This window comes from Anas acuta, chromosome 14 (assembly GCF_963932015.1).
Source record: "Anas acuta chromosome 14, bAnaAcu1.1, whole genome shotgun sequence".
In the NCBI taxonomy this organism is placed as follows: Eukaryota; Metazoa; Chordata; class Aves; order Anseriformes; family Anatidae; genus Anas; species Anas acuta.
This window is the reverse complement of record NC_088992.1, coordinates 3,160,897-3,185,323: the sequence shown is the minus strand read 5'-3', so window position 1 is coordinate 3,185,323 and position 24,427 is coordinate 3,160,897. Positions and strand designations below refer to the sequence as shown.

General features: G+C 40.5%; 1 protein-coding gene across 1 annotated transcript; it reads right to left on the bottom strand.

Annotated features, from left to right (window-relative positions):
- Positions 1-946: 946 nt before the first annotated feature.
- SEC24A (SEC24 homolog A, COPII coat complex component) lies at positions 947-23,358 on the bottom strand. Its single transcript, XM_068698614.1, has 23 exons — positions 23,194-23,358; positions 18,719-19,231; positions 17,397-17,561; positions 16,123-16,200; positions 15,645-15,811; positions 14,871-15,043; positions 13,295-13,397; positions 12,366-12,492; positions 11,963-12,072; positions 11,458-11,570; positions 10,453-10,571; positions 9,748-9,803; positions 9,206-9,412; positions 8,768-8,888; positions 8,058-8,216; positions 7,390-7,563; positions 6,815-6,925; positions 6,254-6,429; positions 5,968-6,105; positions 5,264-5,368; positions 5,033-5,125; positions 4,371-4,474; positions 947-4,000 (listed from the first exon to the last, which is right to left on the bottom strand). The coding sequence occupies exons 1-23, from the start codon at positions 23,261-23,263 to the stop codon at positions 3,886-3,888; spliced, it is 3,297 nt and encodes a 1,098-aa protein (XP_068554715.1). The 5' UTR covers positions 23,264-23,358; the 3' UTR covers positions 947-3,885.
- Positions 23,359-24,427: the final 1,069 nt, after the last annotated feature.

The following is a 24,427-nucleotide window of genomic DNA, read 5'->3' as shown; positions in this document are numbered from 1 at the left end:
CTTCCCTCGTAGCTGAACATTCAAATAGCAAGCATGCATAGCATCGTCAGAAGTACCTGAAAGCCAAACCAAACGAAGGCAGTAGCATGGATTCTTTCTATCAATACAATTACCTTCACCATCCCTGAAAGACTTTACACTCCTTAACTCCTAGGGACTGTAACACAGGGACTCCAACCAGAAGCAGGACTCATCTTCAAGATGCTGTACTTGCACTTCCAAAGACCAGCAGCTGGGAGCTGGACACTGAACCACAGCTGGAGCGTTGAATTCAGCAGTAGAACAAAGACAGTTGCATTCATTGGGGAAAATGTAGTGCTGACAAGTCCAATCAGTAATATATCTAAGATACTAAGTGATTTAGAGAATGATAGAATTCTGTATTCAAAAATTTAAGTCAGAGGTCAAAGAGCCAGGCTCGTGCATTACCTTATATATGATGAACCAGAAGCAGTGATGAGAGCTCGTAAAAAAAATTGGCAAGCATAAGATGGAATGACTCTTACAAAAAGGTGTTGAAAGAGGACATTAAATGAAGAGATAAGATTACCTATAATAAAATTAATCACCATCTTGGGAACACTGCTGAAGGCAGGCTAAATTCCAACCATCAATGTCACTGGCTTGAGACCAACTTCCAGCCAGATGGCAGGGTACAAATATGCTGGAGTACGGTACAGATGTGGGCTTACTGGAATAACAAACCCCAAGATAGTACTAAACAATAATGCTGACTGACAGAGATGCTCTGGGAGGACAAAAAAACACCAATGACAGAAGTTTTATTCAACTGAAACTAACTCTCCTAAAAGTTCCCTCTCAGTTTGTATCACTAATGTTAAAGTTTTAGCTAAAGTATGATTTATCTCTTGCTAATACATGCTATTTATCTTGATTGATCAAATACAGTATTTTATTTTTATAAGAAAGGACTGATGGACTTGCATGAGTTCTTTCAATTAATTTTATTGAGTAGCCAAATCTGATAAATTAGCACAGATAAAATAAGCATTTGCATGTGTTACAAATGACTTTTTACAGGAATAAAACAGTGAAAATTACAAACTGTAAAAAGGAGGACAAGTAAATCCTGTCTCAAATTCAAAATGGGGAAGATTTATAACTTCATACTGAAGATCAAATGTCCTAGTTCAGAAAGCAAAGATTTAATATTACAATATTATACACTACTTTACAAAATTAAATTTACTGTAAGGATTACATCCATAATAGTAAACAGAAGCTTAAAATCACATTTAATGGTCCCTTACTTAATAGCCATTTTGCATCTTTGATTAAATTCTGTTAAGAAATTAGATCTAAATAAAAGTGAATCATTCTAGTTATTGCAAAACAATCTATGTGGACTTAGACTCAAATATATTAAATTAAAACAATAATGAAAGCAAAGTAAAATGGATGGTAACAATGTTGGCCGAACACTAATGTGTCAAATACAGAAATAAGTTTAAAAAAAGTCCTCAACTAGAAAAATAGAATACATTTGCAGTGGTAGAGTTGTCTTGCTGAGATCTAAGTACCAGAGCCACTCCTGCCTGTTTTTGCAGTTCATCTTCAGTGTCCTTGTTTTCCAACGGTAGGTTAAAATGACACATCATAGGTAGCTTGTGAGTTCATCTGTCCTGTATTGCCCTTACAATACAGCAGGCTTTTCCCACTGCGAGGGAATAAACTAACAAAGTTCAATACAGAATTTCTTCCAAGATGAAAACAAGTGATCCACTCCAAGAGGGTTCATCTGATTCTTGTTTATACCATTTTGCTCTGTAAAACTTAGGGACCCTAATTAAAAGTTAATTGCCACAAACACTGATATCTTTAGCCATTAGTCTGGTGTACATAAAGTAATGAAGTCATCTCCAACATTTATGTTCTTTAAAAAATTACAGGATTATTATAGCAAAATACAGTCAGAGTAAGAAACAGACTTGGGGTAGGCTGGTAGATGCAAGGATGACTTTCAACATCTGAGCAATAACATACCCAAAATGCAAGTTTTAAGTGATAAACTATGCAAGTGCATAGCTTCCATTTAAATGAAGAGACCCCTTCTCCCAGGGAAAAGAAAAAAAAAGATCATACTGCCAAAAAACTTAAAAGAAACAAACCCATCTCTCCATTCTGACTAGAAACTGTGCAATTTTCTGAAAAGCTGTTCAAGTAAATATACTCCTGTTTGCTACAGATACAGCAAACAGGGAAGCTTAAATTGGTTCTACAATAGTCTTTTCACACTATTTTAGACATTCTCTGAACTTTACCTTCTTGTGCTCAAGTGAAAAGACCAATTCCTCCAAAGAAACTCCTCCCTTGAAGTAAGGCAACTCCTGACAATCAAGTGTAGCTACAGCCTGTAATGGTAGCAAATGATTACCCTACAATGTCCTTTGACATTTCTATCGCCAACTGTAAGCTAACTAGCCTAGTCACAGTATGTGCTTGACCACTTTTATAAATGTTTTACCTGTACGCTTCACTTGCCCCAAGAAGTAGATTTTGCAAGAACTATATCACCATTAGACAAAAAGCTAAAACAAGATTCTTCCATACAAGCGTCTTTCATGGGCATACAGGTACAGCAACTTAAATACTTTTCATGATGCTAGCTATTGATAACTCTTTTGGAGATCACTGATACACTTTTATAAAATTATCTAAATATTCTTGTATATAAATTTTCACTTCAAGTCCAAGGCCAACTTCCGTCTGTAGCTCTGGCAGGGATGTGAGAGTACATTTAAAGCTTTCATTTGGTGCACACTGGCTTTGGACCTAGGCTCATTAGGCAGCTGCAGTAAAGAAATCTTGGAGAACTTCAAGTATGTCTCGAACCATAAAGAAATCTTTAAATACAAAATAATGTTTTTGTCTTTGGAAAAATAATTTATCTTCCAATTTTAGTGTCAGAATATTGAATGTGGTCTCAAACCACTAGGTTTGAAGTGCCATCACACAAACGCACTTTGTAAGCACACTAAATTTCAGGGGCTTAACATTCAGCTATGTAAACAAGAGCCCAAAGTCTACTAAACATTTATCCTGGGATAACCTTACTTGCCATTCCCCTCCCATACCATTCACAGGCTGAAAGTAAGAAGAAAAATTTTACTGAAGAAAAACGAAGCTTGCCATCTACGTAAGTCTATTTTTGCTGCTGACTCAGCCACTGACTTTAATGTATCCCATATAGGGCTCACTCCTCCCCACTATTTTTTTTTTAAAATTGAATACTGACTTATTAAAAGCTTTCAAATATTAAGCCATCTTGTCCATGTTAAGCTTACCTTGAATCCTATTAGCCATAATCCATTCCAAACACTGGATTCTAAGTTCCATAAATTATTTGTTCGTTTCACAATGAACAGTTGTTTCATTGCTACTTTAAGCATTTTTAAGTTGAACATTGAGATGCTCTGATCACTGGATGCACTTACAAAGAATTTCCCTGCAAATCATGATCAGTATTGTGAGGTTTTTATATCTAGCAGCAAAAAAAAAAAATGCAAAGAGTTACGGAAATATACATTTTGAACAACAAAGAACTCTTTATTTTACAAAATGTATTTCACCTTTTCAGTATTGCCTTTGTAAATGTACTTCATGCTGCAACTACTTACAGTAAAAACATGATTTGCAGCAAAATAAAGGTGCTCAACCAGTTCCAATAGTTTGATTTTTAAGGTATAATGTATAGTTGCACGTTTGATTCTCAGATGTGGTCCTTTATTTGCTTTAGTTCGTTGAAATCACAGTGAGAACTTCTCATCGACTGCCTCAGGCCACAGATTTAATGAGGATATTATAAGCACAAGTGTTCTTTACTGCAAAATCTTTCCTTAAAGAAGTGAGCCAAAGGCTAGCGTTTCATTTATTCACTTGCTGCTGTATATGAAGGAGGAACTCATAGTATGATAAGGCTGATTCTGTTCTGTCTTCAATCATATTTTGCAGAAAACTTGATTTCAATGGGCTGTCATCCCTTCAAAACGAAAATAAACATTTGAGTGAAATAAATATTCACCAAGATCCACCAATGCATTCAGAAAGTTACAGATCAAGTGCAAGATGTGCTCAGAGCTCAAGGACTTATGAAAAGAGCCCTTGTGATTAATCCCAACAAGTACTCTTATCACTATTAACTTCATCTGACATTAAAAAAAGGCTAAATGTCACAGAAAAAAGTTAATCTGTGAAAGTTATAAATCAAAGATGATTCATACCAAGTCATATCTACTGCCAAACTAGTTAGGCACAACATGCACCACTGATAGAACTTCACTTCAGAAAGTACAGTATATGATATCCAAATATGTACTGTAAAAGGTCTCAAAGACTGTTAAAACACTTACTTTATTATATATAGGATAGGAAAGAAAGGTCTCTGTTCTCTCAGCCAAGAAATGAAAGCTATTGTTCTGATGGATTCTGCAGTTTCAAGCTCTGGCAGATGTGTCTAAGAAGCAAAGAGTATCATTAATACACAGCAGTATACAATACCAGCAGTAAATTGATCACTTAACAACAAAATAACTCAACTCTATCCTAATCAGGTGTAAAGAAACCCTGGACAGAGGAGGCATTCTGCGATGAATAGTTTTACTGTGGTCTCCTTCTAAAGGGCTTGAAGCAATCAAATGCACTGAACAGGTGCTGGCAACTGACTATCAGAATAGTGATGGCTGAGTTGTGATCAGTACTGCTTTTTTCACAGAAACTGAAGGTTTTCCACTAATCCCCTGTGCTTACTATTCCCAGATATTCTCAGGGTGCTCCCACTCTTCTGAGAAACTTAATCATTGCCAGCCTGGTCCTACTGTGCTTTAATAGGAAGATCCAGATTAAAGTTCAGCCTAGAGAAACTCCAAGAGACATAACATTTTGTTTCCCTTGGACCTGGATTTACGGCAAATAGCAACCAGAGGGCTAATACTTCAATATAGTATTTCAATTCCCATGAAGATAACATTTTGGCTGCACTGTACGATTGGTATACAACAAAACAAGCACGTACCATGTTCTGTGGTATTGAGCCGTAATTTGGAACTCCAAGGACTTGGCTGATAAAGCTCTGTCCACAGCTCTTCCCAATCCACAGAAACATTACCTGAAAGATAACCAGCAATAAGAATAACCTAAAACAAAGCTACACCTCATCAGTCTTCTACACATTTTGAATTCTCAGAAGGAACACAAAGTAAATATAAATTTGGAAAAAAAATTAAATCACCACCACCCAACTTACAGAGCCAGCATCCATAAGGTAGGCACCATCCCTACTCAACTTCTCCACTGACAGCTGGAGAATGGGTGGCTGAGGTATAGTTCTGTCATTTATGTTAAGAGCTCCCTAAAGGGGAAAAAAAAAAAAAAAGTACAGTTCACATCTCAATGCAGTGAAAGTTACAAAAATAGAAAGTTAAGTAAGATTTGGCTGTCCTATGCTGAATATTGAAGCTGAATCCTTTTCCTCTAAGTTTGTTATAATTCAAGTACATAATTTAATAGTAAATCTCTTGATGTTCTATTTAGAGAGGCGTACTTCAAATTTATTTTGATCAGTACTGATGTGATTTCTGAAATTATTCAGGCTCTTAAACACACTGTTCACAGAACTACTTTGACATTTTAAAATAAAGGAAGCAACGAGGGGGGATGACAAAACATCTGTTGTACTATCATTACATACATACAATTTATAGTGCAAGATAAGACAGAGCAGAAATTAGTTAGAAAAAAACCTTCCCCCTCCACCCATTGCCAAAGCACAGCTTCACACCAGAATTCATCAAGCCTATCCTCAAGTAACAAAGACATAAATGAAAAAACTGGGAAAATTTGAGCTTTAACGTGGAAGACTTGCAAGGTTTAAAACACAAATTTATTTTCACATCATACAAATCTATGGGACCAGACACAATCAGACCCAATACCAATGCAAATACTCACCTCATCTGTGAGGTTATCAACTCTGTACAAACTGGGATGTGTCATGAGCATGAGGTAAACAAGGGGCTGGTTTTTCACCTGACACATGGTAAAAATGCGTTCGTCTAAACGTGCGTTTGTCCCAGTTTGAAATGCTTTCTGCAAACAAACAGGCATTTAATTTGACCGTTACAGAAAAGTGAGAAACTAAATTCAACATAGTTTATTTTGCATGTCGACGACATGCTCTTTTACTGCAGGTTGACATTCCAAGCATAGAAAACTATGCTTCTCTTGTATGGCTTACCTGTTTTAAGAGTGCCAGTACGTAAAGTGGGAAGAGCCGTAGTGAACTGGGGGCCATTAGACCAGGCTGTTGAATGCTTAGGACTGATGAACGGTAAGCAGATAAAGAGTCTATCACTGCGTTGACCAAAGCATCTCGAGCATCACTCAGGGTAGCAGAAACTGATCGGTCCACAGCTTAAAAAAAAAAAAAAAAAAGAGATATAAAGCTCAAGAAAGAGGCTTTTCCTCCTTGTGTAGTAAGTCATACAGGTTAACTCTTCTCATTTCAACATACACTCTCATGCAGCTTAAATTTTTACAACACTACTGTAGAAATCAAGTTAAATGATTCAGAAAAAAGCAAAGGACCAAGACCTTTTTTGATTTAAGTATTATCAACCAAAAGTATGATGATGCACTAGACTAAGGCCAGGTGACTACATAGAGCTATACTGATATTTTACCTAAGCCAAGCATTAGAAGTAGAGAGAATCGTTACTTCTAACTTCCCAGAAGATTACTGGATAATATCTCTAAAGCTTTTAGTATACATATCCAGACAAGCTCTTATCATTCTTACCCATATTGGCTAACAGCCCTGTGATAGCTTGCACATCTGCCCCTGCATAGACGTCACTCAGTGTTGTTACAACAGGTAAGCACATCGTGTGGACACGAATTCTTCTTTCACCTGTACAAAAAAGGGAAAAAAAACACAACTTTGGTTTTTATGAAGGAACACAAGAATGCCACTGTTTATTCAGTAAATTCTGCCACACTTAAATGCTTTTTATTAATTGGATAGATTCCCCATTGACAATATCAGCTGATCTGTGTTAGACCAAATAAGCAAAAAAAATGATTCAATCCTATTTATAATACAAACAGTGAGACAGGCTGTTTTAAGTATCTTTTAAAAACTTAGTTCTCAGTTTCTAGGCTAAGGCCACCTATTTGAAGACCAGAGTAAGTTTCCCATAAAACTTCTTGGTCTGGAAGAAGCAGTAACATCAACATGCAGTAACATCACATCTACTGTGTCTTGACATTTGATAAAATGACTTGTGACTCCAACTGAATTACAGCTTATAAATGTACACAAGAACACTTATCTGAATATAATTAGTTTCAGCCAACACTACCTATACATCTTACCTTTACTGGATGTGTACAGAAGAGCTGACTGAAAAGAAACGACCTGCATATCAGTAAGGCTCTCTTCTACTGACATTTGCACGGCATATCCTGCATCTGGGTTTACATTGGGTAATGACAACAAGTCTGTAGATCTTACAAAGAAGTTCCCATGGAAGGTATGAATGGAAAGACCTACAAGATAAGCATTATACCGAATCAATTCTTTTTGTAGTCAGATGTGAACTACAGATGCCATTCACCCACCCAACACCCCATTCTGTATCAGAACGTTAAAATCCTTCTGAATAAAATAAAGCATCTTCAGAAAGGTAAATATTCCAAACAGATTACTAATCTGTAGAATCCACAAAGCCTAGCAGAAGCCAGGAAATCAATGTAGAATAAAAGCAAGTTTCTACACTATAAAAGAAAGAGCAACCTGTAAAAATTTCCAGTTTTAGCCATTATAAAATACAGAATTTTTACTGACTTCTAAATTCCAAATACAGTCATAAAAACGGCCCAATTCCTGGTACTGAGTTTTACTTTCCTAATCCTTGTCCTTTAACCATTTAAGTTTACATAAAAGTCAAAGTATCAAGCATATGAATCAAAACATTCCCAAACAACAATAAACATTATCCCCTGCTTGCTCCTGCCCCACCCTCAACAAAACACGTTCAAACCTTTGGTGCATCTTATCCTCATGACAGCCTCAAATCCAATTTTTCTAGTTAAGTATCGTTTCAACTCCTTTTGCAATTTCTCCACTTGGACAGGGTTGTGTTTATGATGGTAAGATTGGTAGTAATAGACACTACCTGCCGAATATCTTGATATACAACCTGAAACAAAACCATACAATAGCAGAGTGAATACAGTTGCCTTTAAATATACCAGAGGAATGTGACATTACCTTTAATTATTAAACAGTTCATATCTGCAAATAGCTTTGTTACACAGTCATAGACCTGCATTCAGAGACAGAGACATAATACAACTATATATTCAATTATGTATAGAGGCATGAAATGGCCTGAAATTACGGGTACTCTGTCACTTAGAAATCTGGTTAAATGAAGAAAAAAATTATTAAGACACTAGTAAGCCTACCCTAATGGTAGGCTTAACACTGATGGCTGGAAGGCAGAAAGGAAGAAAGATTTCAACCACTTATACCAGGACCACAAAAATCCTGACTCACTAAGGGGAGAATGTGAAAACAGTTATGCTAAATCAGGAAAGACTGAAATATTGCCTTCTGTTCAGTGTCACTGCTCAAGGATGAATTTTCATCTTGACACATTAGATTTGTTCATATTCTAAATGCTAGATTTTATGTATTTGTCAAGAAGTTTAGAAGTTAGATGCCCCAAAACAACTTCGCATGGCTTACCTAGAGAAGCTAAGTCAGAATATTGTCCACTAAGAAGAAATAAATCCACTGCAACCTGTTGTCCTGAGCAGTCCAAGGCTAACTTCTTGTAAAAGTCAGTTGATGGAGTCAGATGTATCTCCTGTTAACGCAAGGGAACATTACGATATACAAAGGAAATTCAAGATTCACGTATTTATCACTTGTTTGCAGTGACACTAATAAATGATTTTTCATCACTGATTTTAGCTACATCTTTTAAAGAATCAGGTCACAAATTTACATTTACAGTAGTTGTTTCCCATCCCCCTTCTCTTCACTAAAGTAGTTAAAAGGTTAACCCAACAAAAGAACCAAAAAATTCACCTAGAACAGGGAATTCCATAGCCACGCACATGTACAGAACAGGACTGGCAGTTCTGATTTTATTTAAAAAAACAAAACAAAAACTTTTCTAACCTTTGCAGTTGCTCTTTGGTTTGGTTCTTCTCGCGATTTCAGCGCTCCCATTCCCACTGATGGAAGCTGTGTCTGGAAGACAGAGATTCTACCTCCAGTGGGGGACATCAGTTTAAAGGCTGCCTGTAATGCAGGTCCAAGAGCACTCTGAGTTTCCAGGGACTTGGTAAACATTTGTGGCAAGGTCCTCAGTAGATCTTGAATAAGCTGCAATTTAGGAAATAAAAATATTAAGACTAGAGTCTTAACAGTTTTTTCTTTATAGGGAGGATTGCTGACTGTATATAAACATGTACTAATACTGCCAATATTAAGGTAGTAAAAAAAAAAAAAAAAAGCCCTAGCAAAAGTTAAGTATTGTCTTGTTTCAGGTTGTTAATTTTTTACGGTCAAATAGATAAATTTAAAGACTTTTTCCCCTATCCCAAACTTGTTATTTAAACATAGATATTAAAGAGTATATATTATATATATAATATATATATCCACAAACTATCAAGCATATTATGTGAATGTCACCAGTTATGTAAGGCAGTTCTTACCTCTTTATTTTCATTTAAATTTACTAATAAGTTTTCTGGCATTGGTATAAATACATCTGGAAGGAAAAAAAAAGTGTTAGTTTTTTGTCCTTGTGGTTTGCTTAAAAAAAAAAAAATCTTTCCTGAATTGTATTTGCCAATCATTACACCTATTGAAAAAAATATAGTATCAATGTGTAAATCCATTCAAACATTGATCCACCCCCAGCATACCTGCGGCTAGAATGACATTTTAGAAGAGCAGTCAAAAAGCTTTAAGGATAATAAAGCCTACTGAGTAAAAATGCATGGAAGATTGTCTAGTATTCATTCCACCCTGCCCCTTAACATAAGTGAAAGGTAACTTGACAGTGATGGTCTTTTTTGCCTTTACTAAGCATTAGTCACTAAGAATCTACTGCAATTTACCAAGCATCATTGCAATTATGATCCTAACGCAAGTTTAGATAATTGTACAAAAAACTAGAGGTTCAGAAGGCCATCTTTGTTTTTCAGAAGGCTGTCTTCATGTTTTAAGTCATGACCAGTCACAGCATTGCTCAGACATCAGGAGCTTCAAAAGAACCCAGATATATGCTACTTCCACAGCCATAACTAGAGAGATTAATGATCTGATCTAGAAACTCCCACCAGATATATTTTAAAAAGGCTGTCAAAACCAGCAGTTGTTAATAGGTACTAACCACAGAAGTTTTTTCTGCATACCTTCAATATCTGAAACTATAAGCATCTGAGGCTGAGAGAGACCTTCCTGAAGACTGTAGAAATGGATTGTGCTGTCAAATGTGATGAAGCCTATTTTTGTTCTAGTATTCCCAGGAAGCCTAGAAATCAGACATATGGTGTTCAGCAAGATGAAATTTCATTTCTACAAGCTTTTTTTTTTTTTTTTTTAAATTTAAAACCACATCCACTGCACCTGTCGTCCAATGTTCTTACCAAGAAGTCAGCTTAACAGCTATATTGCAATAGCCTGACTAAATCATTCTGGATGAAAAAAAGGAGCTCATAGTAGAATCACCCAGCAGACATCTGAGATTTTTTTTTTTAGGAGGGTAATAAAAAATGGATGAACAACACTTAGAAAGAATAAATGTGTTTGCAGACACAGCAACAGGTGTCTGTAATTTTTAAGTTTAAGCCTTATTTAGAAGTTCAGCATAGAAGCCCCTTCAGAAAGGAATGACACACAAGAATCCCAAAGTGAGTTATCTTTCACCATTTTCCAATGTTAGTGAAGTAGAAAGCTAGACATCAACTCTCCTATATATCAAACAAAAATAATATATAAAGATACAGGAAAGAAACAAGCTGCAAATACTAAGCCAGATTTATGTACATTCAAATAGCACTTCCTTAAAATGAAAAGTTAATTAGATGCATGCATACATTCCAGTGAATACTGATCTAAATTTCAGCTTTTAGAAGAGATAATTCAAAACACATCATTAACATAATGCTTATTCCTCCTTGGGGTTGGTGAAGAAGATAGAAAAGACCCAGCGTGAGAAGTGCCTCAAAATTATATAGTGGTGCAGCTGTGATAGGAAAAATGACTACAGCTTTATACTAAATTTCCATACAACACTGGCCATGGTGAGCTAACACCAGGTAATTTTTCTCACAGACAGGAAGCATTAGCATGTTCATGTCTAGCATAAGTTTCATACGACCAAAAAAAATAAAGAAAAGGACATTCTTTCTACTTACAGGTCAAGATTGTCTAACAAGGTCTTGCAGACTGTATTCAAGTATCCTGTCTCTATTGCATTATGAGAAACATCAAATACAAAGAGGTACACAGGTGGCTGAGGTGGACGTAGCTGAACAAAGAAAAGATTGCCTTTAATTTTCAAAGTGACAGTTATTAGATTGGGTTTATTCTACTGCAGGTTTGAACTCTATTAGAACAACACACAGATGACAGATAAAATTTCTAGATGCATTTTCCTCATCGGGTGATTCTATAATTATGGTTTTCTTTCAAAAGACCCACAAACACCTACCTATTCTAAATACAGAACTATGAAATCATAAATGTTTATAAATGACATCCTATCTGAAGTAATGCTTGAGACTTCTCAGATGTACTCCTTGAAGCAGTAACTACTGTACTAAACTGGAAAGCACCCACTATAAAAAGTTTGTGTTTTTTTTTCCTCCCCAACTTCTCTCTGGAAATAAAAACTAAGGGAGAGAATAAGTAAAACCTTACCATGTATTCAGATGGAGCCATAAACTCAATAGTAGCATTCTGGACTTCAGGTCTTTTATGAGGTTCTCCATAAACTCTTGTCACAGGATTATACATGAATTCCTCAGGAACTGTGCAGGTAAATTAATACATTATTACTTCAAACTAGCATTAGCTGTGCTACATTTTAAAACAAATATATCAACTCTTTAGTGCCTGTTGGGCAACACTTCTCGGAAAACTATATATACTAGGTAGGGAAGCAACTTTGTTACCTGTCCTACCTTGGGAGACTGTGTCAGACTTAAGCATAAGAAATGATGAAACCTAGCACTGATACAGCCAACGATATTGCCATCTCAAAGGTCAAGGTGGGAAAGGATAGCTCTAACAGTTCAAACCAATGAGCGCATTTAAAACCTACCATCATTCACTCTATAGCACAAATTGCATTTCCATCTCCTTTGGTCTAAAAAGCTGACGAAAGGGTTAATATACGTCCGGCAGGAACGACATCTCACAATAGTGCTTGAAGTGACCACTGGCAATTGCTGGAAAAGAAAAGCTTCCTATTTTAAAGCGTCAACACTACAGCCATTCAACCACGATAACAACAATCTACACTGTGCTTCCTGGTTAGCTAGCTAGTCAAAGCATACTTGTTTAAGGAACAAGTATTTCTGCATCCACACAGCACTCCTACAAAATTCCTTAATAATAATACTGGTCAGAACCTAGCTCTAATCTATTTGGCTGCAAATGCTTCCCTTTCAAGCCTCCACAGTCTTGAATTTTGCATTTCTGGTGCAAAAACGAACTCCACATTCAGTGCAGGGCAAAGATCCCAGGAAAAAGACAGCAATATGTATTCGGAAAATCACTTAAGTTGTGAAAAACAGGAACATTTAAAAGATGCACTGCCAAATTCAAGTCTCCTGGGTATCTGTGGACAGCCAAACCCCTTTAACTTTGTTAATGCTTAACTACATTAAGAATCAGTACTTGGTTTGGTATAGGAAATTAATAACTACAACTGTTATGTGACAAAATACAGCTATTCAAGTAGGAGTGATATTTACATGAGTTGCCTTCTGTCACAGTATGACTTCTGCACTGCCTCTGAGCGTTGTGGGTTTTTTTTAGGTTTAGAAAGGCAGTAGAAAAATCTCAGATAAATGACAGCAATCTGTATGGACCTATGGACCAGAGAAATGTCAGTCACCAAGGCAATTTTTCTAGGCCAAGATCAGCCAACAGAGCTGCACTTTTCTAACCCCTCTTCCAACTTTGGACAGCTTTTAGTGAAGGTATAGCTGATATTTCAGCATTTAAAGTTTTAGATGTTTTTCATACCGATAAGTCTTTGAAAGGATGAAGCAGGAGCCCCAAAGGAAGTTTGGCTTTATTCAATAAGGCCTGAGTTTGAGGAATGTTGGTCAGGGTACAGCGGAACAACCTACACAGAGAATAAAGGGTTATTTTCAGTGACTTTCAGGTAAGGAAATTATAATTTCAGTAGCGTATAATATCCTTTATATTTTCCAGAGCTGGTGACATCCATTCCCACATAAAATATCATCTCAAACTCTGTCACATTGTTCTGTTTTAGTCTGAGCTGGATACAGAGTACATGCTTTAGTTATGTTACTTTATACACACACTTTTAATGCAGAAAATGGTGTCATTTTAGTCAAAGTCAAAATTAAGCCTAACAATGCTCAAAGTTGCACCAAAATCTTTATACACAAAGCGTTATTTTGGGGTAACTTTTTGAGCTGGCCTGTATACTGATCTGAACCAGCAAAGTTTAAAATAACTACTAACAACCCCAACAGCTGCAACTTCAGACACTTCAGAACCCAGTGGTTTCTGCGAAGTGCAGTCATGCACAGTACTTCTGCAAATTTTTACACAGATTTTTATTAGTAATGCAAGTATTTTGGTTACTTTCAATACAGAGGTCATTCATGCTTCTGCATCCACAGCCTTCTTGATCTACCTGCCTTTAATGAGTTAATTCCTATTTTAAATCTCAGTCATACTCATCACCAGCTATATTGCAAACTTTTTGCATTGTACTTATTTGTAACTGCCTTGCAAACATCTTATTTTTCCTCATATTTTCTATGCAATTTCCTTGTACACCGTGAAGCAGGTATAGAAAAAGCACTTAGTAGCAGCTGAGAACCCTAACAGGAGGATTATGAAGGTTATGTTATCCTCTTGTTATGGAGAACTGTTACTTGAAACACATCCCAGACTGAAATGAAAATAGCAGGTCATCCAAATTATAGTGTGTGCACCAGATAAAGAAGAGGGCAAGCTCTGCTAACTGCCTCGATCTTGGCTCCAGAGAAAGGAACACAAATCAATGAAATTTTGTAAACAGTAATGAGGTGCTTAACTGATGGAATTATCTAATTAATCCCATACAACTATTTCTAGATTCTAACAAAAAGCAACAGCAAGTGGAGACACGTGAACACCTGCAGTAGAACATACCTGGTTAATTGACGCTGTGGTACACATTCAAATACCACATTTCGACAATCTCTTAAGGCATTAAAAAAATGTTTCCTAAATAACTTTTCTAAGGGATGCATGTGAGACTTTCTTAATTAAAAGAGGAACGTTGCTCAAAATTGCATCAATGGCATTGGTTATACTCTGACATCAGGAATTAATGGACTGCTTCAGGACTACAAAGTCAACAGCTAATAAGCAGATGATATCAACAAGCTGAAAAGGGTAATTAATATTCTACACTGTCTTCCTCACTTCAAAATTTAATCCACTTATCACCTTTATCTTAACATGCTGAAGCCCATTTTCAATGCTTTATACTCGCAAAAATAAGGAAATATTTTTGAAAGTTATGTTTACAACTAGGAATTTATTTTGATGAATTATAGCAAATTGATAATCTTACTCCGGATTACAATTGAGCTTCTGGATGTCTTCATGCAAGTTTGGGACAGGAGCCTGTAAGATGGTTGTAGGAAGAATATTTCTTTCTTGAAGAAGATTCACAGGTCTTAATCCTTCTTGCTGGAGGCTCAGGGAACCCATAGAAGCAGTTAAGTGATTAGTGCCTAGGGGAGGCTAGAGTCCAATAAAATTTCACAATTAGCATTGATTATTTGGATGAAACCCAGTTCATTTAAAAAGCAAACATATCTACCTTTCATTTTTTGTGCACATTAACTGCAACTGTATTAAAGTGATATATTTAGAAATACTACTTGTTACATAAACTTGGACTTTAGCAAGTAACATACTGGAGGTAAAAAATAACCCATTTGCTACAAAACCCTTGAAATACAGAGGCCCAGCTGGCAAAAACGTCAGTCAGTTTGCTTTGAAAGTTCAGAAAAAAAAAAAACAAACTTCAGCTAGCAATAGTTACCTGAGGGAAGAAAAACACACCCAAAGCAACCGAAAATTTAAGATAAATATTCTGAGCAGATTTAAGAATAAGAAATTTTAGGGAAGAGCTGGCACAATTTTTCCAGGCTGGTGTCAAGTTGACAACAAAAGCATTAATTTCTGGATACACCTATCACTGTGAACAAGTGGCACAGAATGGGGAACTACAGAAGCAGAACCCCACTGACACAACACAGATTGCTGCATTATTATTATTTTTTTTAATTTTGTATATTCAAGTGCATTGGGGCAGTAATGAGAAAAAAAGAAAACCTACCTGGTGGAAATGTTTTGATCCATCTGGATATTGCAAAGCAGATGCTTGCATTCCTGGTGCTCCAGGTGGTGAAGTATTTTGGTAGCCTGGTGGCAAGGCAGGGTAAGAATAGCCAACATTTCTGTTCATCTTAAGATTCGGGGGTGCAGGAGAAGGATGTGGGGTTGCTAGAAGTAGAGAAGACAAATATTTAAGATGAATTGAAGAAGCACAGCTTGGTCAAAGCATTATCACATCAGGAGGGCTTTTTGTTATTTAAGTGTAAGCAAATGACAAGTGTCAATTTCACAAAATGTTAACTGCTCTACAATACTTGCATGCATATACAGTCTGTCAATGCTTCAAATATATTTAGTTTCAAGACAGACACTGAACAAAATATGCATGTCTGTACATAAATAACTAAACTTCTATCTTTCCTAAACTGTTAGAAATGTTATGTCATTAATGGTAAGCATTTTTAATTCCAAAACCTTACCCATGAGACCACCTCCTTCTATTGCATCATAGCTATTTTGGACCGCAGACCCATCGCTAGCAGCAGATGTAGCATCACCTGTTAAAAAGGTCCCAGTTAAAAAAAAATTAACAAGTTACTAGGAAGTTGCAATGAGGTAAATGAAAAGAGATTCTCTTTGCAGGATGAATATGGAGATTAGCGTAGTTTGGATTTACACTGTCTCAAGACAAAACTTAACTGTAAATATATATCTTAGCTATTTCTCTCATGTACTTCCCCTGCTGAAACGACCTCTAGGGACATTCATGAAAACCCACAAACTTTTTGAAGGGAAAACAATTAAGTGTACATTTCTGGTTGACTGATCTGTTCAGATTACTTTGAATTAGGTATACTCCATAAATTTCAAGCTAATAGTCAGCAAAGCGTGTCAGGGGACTCATTCTCATCAGAGGAAGGGTCTGTATGCTAGCTAGCTGCAGTTTTCAACGCATCTTGGAATGTAGGTACAGAGCTCCCTGAAATTCTTTTTCCATCGAAATCACATGGAAACAAACTCCCTTCGCTTATACACTTTGTCCAGTCCTGTTTACCAAACACCAACAGTTCTGATATGGTCACATACCAGTCAAGATACAAATTCCACTTGAGATAAGAAAAACCTTGAAATTGAGAGTCCTCCCAAAGGACACCTTATTCTAAGCTTGCTATGTCTAAACGTACAAAACCAAATATCAACTGTTAAAGGGAAGGAGGTACTCGATCTACATTATATTATCATTAAAATCTTCAAAGATGACCCAGTGGAAGGAACCTATTACATTATCAACAAGTAAGAAACAGTCAAACTTGCTTCAAACTAAACATTTCTCTCTCCAGAGCCCTGGAAACGTCTCATTTCTTTACTATGAAAGGAGACTTTCTAAGCAAAAGCAGTTTCTAATGCCTTTTGTATGTTCAAAACTAAGCTAAATCTGAACTGCACTATTCTTGCACTCAATACAGCTACCACATACAAGAAGCTGTCAATCTCAACATGCAAGGTACCAACAGTTTTGACAGAACAAAGTACCATATATATATGTAAAAATAAAACTGCCAACTACCACATCATCCCATCTAACACGAGCTCTAAGTGCAATACAACTGCAGGTCTGTTTGATACAGAGCTCTGATGAGTTCTCAAACAACGGCATATTTGTGCAGGCCCCACAGGAGTCAGAGAAAATCAGATATGTCTTCAACAGCTGACAGCCTTCACAGCCTCTAGTTGAGAGCAACTCCTTTCTTACCTTCTTGATTTGCAGCTGAGTTTAGCAGAGGCTGTGCATTAGGTGGTCCCGCTGTCAGCGTTGATGGCCTAATTAAAGGTGGACCACCAACCGGTGGGGGTCCCAAAGGTGGCCTTGGGGGGTGGAGAGGAGTTAAAGGCTGAGTCACTGGTGGAGGTGCCGATCCTGTAAAGAGATTAATTTTTAGTTGAACCCCAATGAAAAAGTCACTGAAGACTTTTCTTAACAGACCATATTGATCAACACATTCCTTATTCAAGCGGTAAGCAGCATCAGACAAATCCTAACCCATGTAGAAGGTTTAACAACTCCAAGTTGTTTCTGTCACACTGGGGTCCTGTAGCTGTTATTTATGATGTTATTTACTTATGTTATGCTATTTACCCCTTTCAGTTATTTATTACAACTCCTGGTAAGAATTTTAGGAGGCACAGAAGGCATCCTCATTTCAATTATGAATTCTGGGCTTCATAAAGTTATAGTACAGCCCCACATCAAGAATATAATGAAATAGAAGAGTCTAAAACAGATCCCTCCAGACAGGGTGCTCATCTTCAACAAGCTGATGCAAGACAGTAACATGCAGATCATGGCTGAGAGAGGCTGTCCAAGGCCGGGCATGCAGCTGGCAGATCTTTGTGCTAAGAATGAGCACCATCAGCAAAATGAGCTAAATTCATTTTAAAAGTGATCGCTGTTCTACAAAAACTTTGCTGGGAAACTGTTCAGGAAGGTTCACCACTGAATGTGCACAAGGATTCTATTCCATACGCCCCTTTCCAAAGTTTCTCATTTACCATCTTCATCATGAACTCCAGAGTACTAATTGCTCATTCCAATCAACTGTAATAAAATCACCCCAGCATAAAACAAAGAACTGGAATCAAGAGAAACATCTAACGGGGCTAAAAGCATTTTGTAAGATAAAAAGATTTGCTTTAACATTTTTCAACTGTGAAGTCCAGAAGTCCTCACTTGACTGCAGCACACAAATGCTTCAAGCGCCCCAAGGAACGGCAAAGGCCACAGAAACATCACCCACACGTAGCTCCCCAAAATACCAAGCTGCCACTAAGGAATTACCGGCATCAACCACCCAAGCAAAAACGAAATGTTACACACAGAATTTCCCTTTCTAATCCAAAGAAGTTACCCCAAATTTTGTGATGCGCGTTTTCTCAGATCATCTGTTTTGACAATCTGGTACCCATGAGCAAAAGGCTGCTGCAGAGTGAATTCTATGTACCTTTTTTTAAAAAACGATACAGAAAAGTTGGCACTGGGAGCCAGTTAAAAGAAAAATATCAAGAACTGACGGTTACCTGGCTTCATATAGCTGTTCTGAAGCGAGGGACCTCCCGGAGAAGCAGCATACTGATAACTTCCTGGAGGATTTGTATTTCCTGATAACGAGGGCGATGGCTGAGCTGACCCTGTCCCCGTCCCATGAGCCAAGTGGCTTGTTGGTGTCCCAGCCGGGTGACTCAGGGTGCTCTGGCTGTACTGCCAGTTGGAAAGCATCGGGGGGCCAGCTCCAGGAGGAAAGCTACCAGCAGATGATATAGCAGCTGAGTTTTGCAACGCAGGCGGCGGCACTTGAGGTACAGGACCTGTTTGCTGCACTGGTGACCCAGAGAGAGGTGCCACTGGTGGTCTGTTGAGAGTCTGCCCAGGCCCTTGATAACTGTTGAACTGAGAAACATTTGGGGAGCCGCTGTAGTTGTACTGTCCGGAAGGCTGATGGGGAGGAACCTTCTGATGGGAGTACGATCCTGGAACGGCAGGGTTGTATCCCTGGGCATCTGAAGAATGCATCATCTGATTTTGAACAGGACCTAAGAGGAAAAAAAAAGCTTTAAAAAGTCAGTGTTGTGTATTGCTGCTGAAAATAAAATGTGTTCCTGGGAGCCTCCTTCCTTAGGATGTTATTAATCTCCATGTTACAGAAATCTTTTTTTGTTTAGAAAAACAGAAACAGGTGTAAGTGATGGAAGGAGTACTACAAGGGAAACGACAGTATTTTGCTATCAACACTTAGATCTTTCAGTGTTTTTGTTTTTACAGTAGCCTCCCAAGCATGCAGCTCGCTAAGCAATCCAGTGCCTGAGCAAACTCCACCCTCCCGCACCGAAACGCACACCCGCTGCTATTTCCATCTCCAGCAACACCCCAAAGCCAGCGGGGCGAGGAGGAGGGCACTGCCACGCGGCTGCCAGGAGCCGCCCTCACCCAGCAGCTCGGCTCCACTTGAGGCTTGACACCAACTTCAACTTTAGCTTACGGCAAAGAGCCGAGCAGCCAGTTTCAGCATAAGTCACCCTGCTATTTCTCAAGTGACAGAGTTAATCCGTAAAGGTTCTGCAGCTAAATTTAGCAGGAGGACTATTCCTGCACATACGGCTCGCATCAACAGCCAGCTGGCTTGAGAATACGGAACGAAGAGCGATTTATCATGGCATAAGTCACCCATCGAGAAAATAAAGCTTGATAGGCTAATGGTGCTGATGTGTTTGTTGGGTGGTAGAGCTGAACTCAGCATTAATCACTTGGAAAAAACAAATGAGGTTAATAAAACAGTAAACGGCACTGGAATGGCTTCATCAGATTTCTGTTGTACACAGGAACATGAAAAACGTTGGGGGGTTTTCAGTGCACTGAGAGCTCCAGCAGGAAGGCCACCACTGCCCCAAAAAGGACAGCCAGCCTACGGGGAGAGAAATCTCCAGGTGGAATCCTTCTGAGCAGAAAGCACTGAGTAATTCATGCCACAGCCAGATACAACTCATACAAAACATTAAAACGCTCTCTGATGCTGTATCATTATTTTGTCACATTGGTGTGGCTTTATTATTTCCCCAAACATCCAGTATGAACATTGGAGACTTTCCACTTACATGGTTCTATGCCTGAAATCAAAAGAAATCCTCCTTATGGTTTATGATTCTTTTACTCCCAACCCTATGCTACTTTCCAGAATTGGTTAAGTTTCTGGAAAATAAAACATTGAACCCAGAAAAACAAAAGCATTTAATTCTCCAGACCAGAACCCCCTGCAAGATTCAACACTTGCATTTTCAAAAGCACGCCGCAGAGATGAGCACGCAGAAAGACATTTCGCATACAAGTGCTGCAAAGCGCTGCCACCAGAATGAAATCCCACAATTTCATTTAGCAATAAAACAAAGGCAGCTGGTTTCTGAGCTATTGAAACGTTCTGGTTAAACTTGAAAAGGGGAGAAGTTCACATTGCCGAGTTCAAATAACTTGGAACTCGGGCACGTACACAACAAACAAAGCTAACCAAGGAACACTGAAGTACCTCGTTAGGGCAAATATTGGGACTGCCACTCAGCTCAGCACTCCCTAGAAAGCCTCAGGTGACAGCTGACAGACAGCTGACACCCCCCGAGCACTGTGTGCATCTCCACACCGACTGCTCGGCCAAGGTAGCAGCACTACAGTGCCACTGACCTCGCCCTGCCTCTGTTATTTGTGCCTCAGAAGTATATAGCATAAGATTCTGTACCCATTAATCACAATATGCCCTTTGCCTTTCAGTTAGGAAACCCGCTTATAGCCCACCATCCCTACAAAGCTGCTCACAAATCTTAGCAATTAATAAACCTCCAAAACTAAGGGTGTCGAAACCAAAAGCTTGCAAACATGCGAATTCCTATGGTTGTGACTCACCTCTGAAAATCACCCCGCAGCGGATCCATCAGGTGGGCTTTACACAACTGATTTACCAAGTGACTTGTAAATTCAGTTTGCCAGCTCTACAAGTGACTAAGGTGTCTTATGTAAGAGCTGTATCACATGCGTATTGATATAACGTTACCCTAAATGGTACAGAAGATACAGAACAAATACAGATTAATTTTATAACTTGGTTATTCACCTCGGGGCATGACTCTGTAGCCCAGCCAGGAATCATTTTTATGACACTTTGTGTCGTGATGAGTTAGATTTTTAAAGCAATCTTCCAAATTTCAACTTGGTTTTTATTTTTTAAGTCAGAAGGGCAATGAAAAGCCTTGATAGCCTTCGCACAATTCACGCTTTCAAGGCAAGCCTGCATAAAGCTGCCAACAAAACCAAAGCGACAGCTCTGAGGGGCGTTAACCCTTCTCAAAGGCCTTCAGAGTTGCACAAAGACTTCTCAGAACTTGCTTTTTGCTGCTGTCAGGTGCCCATCTTGACCCGACCCCTTTTGGGAGGCCCAGCGGACAGCTCGTAAGCTCTCCAGCTTCCCCACACGCTGCTGCTCCTTTCCTGTGCCGCTCCCTGCAGCTGGGGATCCAGCAGGAGGAAATGATGGATCAAAACATGACCATGGGAGGCTGCGATTCAAGCCATGTTCTCTGCCACACAGAAATTCAGTGCCACCTGCTCCCCGTGCCCACGACGCTGCTTTCACCCATCACAACGTCCCCAGGGGGTACAAGGACACAAACCCCAAAGGCTGAGCTGGATTCCAGCCGAGCCGGGCGGCAGGAGACCCCCAGCACCCGCTGCAGCTGAGCCCACCTGCGGCTCCCAAAGCACCTCGTGGCCTTGGAGCACCATGCCAGCACACGAGGGGAGCGTGTCCTCTCCGAGTGCGTTTCTCCTCCTTGTTTACTCTCCACATCTGCCAGCCGAACAGCAAATCGGCTCTCACAGCGAGCACTGCTCCTACTGAAACCCAGTGAGGGGATGCAGGTTGTTACCAGGCAACCCGCAGCTCGCTGCCCAACCATTTCCAGGTCAGCAGCGTGCGGCACCGCTGCCACGGCCGGGCACACGCACAGGGAGCTGGGCACCTGCAGACAGCGAGGGGAGCAAGGCATCGGGAGGAGAGCTGGTGGCTGGAGTATGATTTATCGCTCTGCTGACAGCTCCCGTTCCTCACGGGCCATTATAAATGCCATAACGGCACTCTCGGTACGCTCCAGATGGCTTTGAGGCAATGTTGTTTTTCCTGTAAGGGCCAAGGCTCGCAGCACCTTCCTGACAGCGCTGAGAGTGGCCCACCCCCCAATAACCCCATTTATTCAACGGGGCAGCAACCTGTGCCCTCTCCCAAGCACACCGTAACTGCTGCTTCATTTTATTACCCTTCCTTTGCGTAACTCTAGCTTTCGGGTCTGGTTTTCAGACACCTGGCAGCCTGACGTCTCTCCTCCTCCGGCCGCCTCCCAGAACTTCCACCGTGTGCTCGAGCCACCCACAGCCAAACCAGCTGAGACAGCGCGATGCCAGCGTGGAACTCATCGTGACCAGCACCCCACGAGCTGACGCTCCTCTTGGACGCTCCCTGCTCTGACCACAAGCTCGAGAGGACGAGGACTCTTCTCAGCCTGCGTTTATTTTTCAGCCTGCATTTATCCGCTTCCCACACTGCTGACCCTACAGGCGAGGGTGCAGCCGTGTAACACCGCGCTGCGAGCGATTTTTGAGAAGTTATAAACACGCTGCCAGAGAAGGAGGAGGACGGCGAGGCAACCCGTTTAATTACTCACAATTACAGCAGAAAAACTGAAGGATCTCCTTAAAACCACAGCCACGAGTCCCCAGAAGGAGAAGCACGGAATTGGGGAACGGAGAATGAGGGAAAGGGGCACGGCGAGGGGGGGGGGTGAGGGCTGAGGGAGGGCTTCCAGCCTCGCTTCCCGGTTCTAAAGGTCCCGCCGGGCCTCACCCCGCGGGCCCTCACGGGGCGCGGCCCTCACGGTTTGGGTACAAAACCCCCAAAATCCGCCACACCGCCCCCCCCACGAGCCCCGGGACGCCCCCCACCCTTATCCTTATAGCTCACCGTTGCTGTAGGGCTGCCGGCCGGCGCCCTGAGCTCGGCAGGCAGCGGCGGGCCCTGCGGGCTGGGCCATGGCTCCCGGAGGCTCCCTGAGGCGCCCGGGCCCGGCTCCGCTCGGCTCCGCGGCGCCAGAGGCGGGGCCGACGCCGCACCGGAACTACCGGGGGCCAGCCCGGCGCATGCGCGCTGCGTACACGTGGCACTTCCGGGCAGCGCCGCGCTGCGGCAGGGGGAGGCGCGGGGATATGGGGGGGGGGGGGGGAGGTAGGTACGGGGGGGGATTTTTGGCCCTAAATGTAGGGAAATGAGGCTGGTAGCCCCAAATGGAGTGAGATGCAAGGGTTAGCCGTAAATGTAGGGAACAGAGGCTGTTAGCCCTAGATACAGTGAAATGGGGCTCTTAGCCCTAAATGTAGGGAAATGCCAGGATTAGCCCCAAATATAGTGAAATGAGGCTGTTGGCCCCAAATGTAGTGAAGTGCCATGGTTAGCCCTAAATGTAGTGAAATGAGGCTTTTAGCCCTAATTACAGTGAGATGAGGCTGTTGGCCCCAAATATAGTGAAACGCCATTGTTAGTCCTAAATACAGTGAAATGGCGCTGTTGGCCTCATGTATAACAAAACGGCGTATTTAGCCCCAAATGTGGTCAGATGCCACCGTTCTTGGTGCGTGACCCAGCTAACCTCATGGTCCATACACATATGGGGCCCCTACAATGACAGACCAACACGGAGCCTGTCCGCACAGAGGACACCATTTATGTCACTCCTAACACATTGCCTTGGTGAGCTGTTTTGGGATGCCGGCCCTCCACAAAACACACACAGCGGCATCCCCAGGGCAGAGGCGAGAGCTCGGGGCTGAGCCTGGCACCGTGCTGTGCTGCACCCACAGAATCCCCTAGGTTGGAGGAGACCTCCAAAATCACCCAGTCCAACCCCTGACCTAACACTAGCAAGCCCTCCACTTAAATCACTAAATCTAAACATCTTTTGAAGACCTCCAGGGATGGTGACTGAATGATGAGCACCTCTTCTGCGCCCACAGCCAAACAGAATCATAGAATTACAGAAATGAGGCCCTACAACGGCCCCAGCACCATGCCAAGCAGGTGGCAGGGGTCTGGGGTCCGGTGGCTGTGGCAGGGCTGCTGTGGTGGGTGAAATCCATCTGTGACATCTCCACCACCGGTTCCTTCACAAGCCCGGCCGGCTGCTGCGTGCTCCGGGCACCCC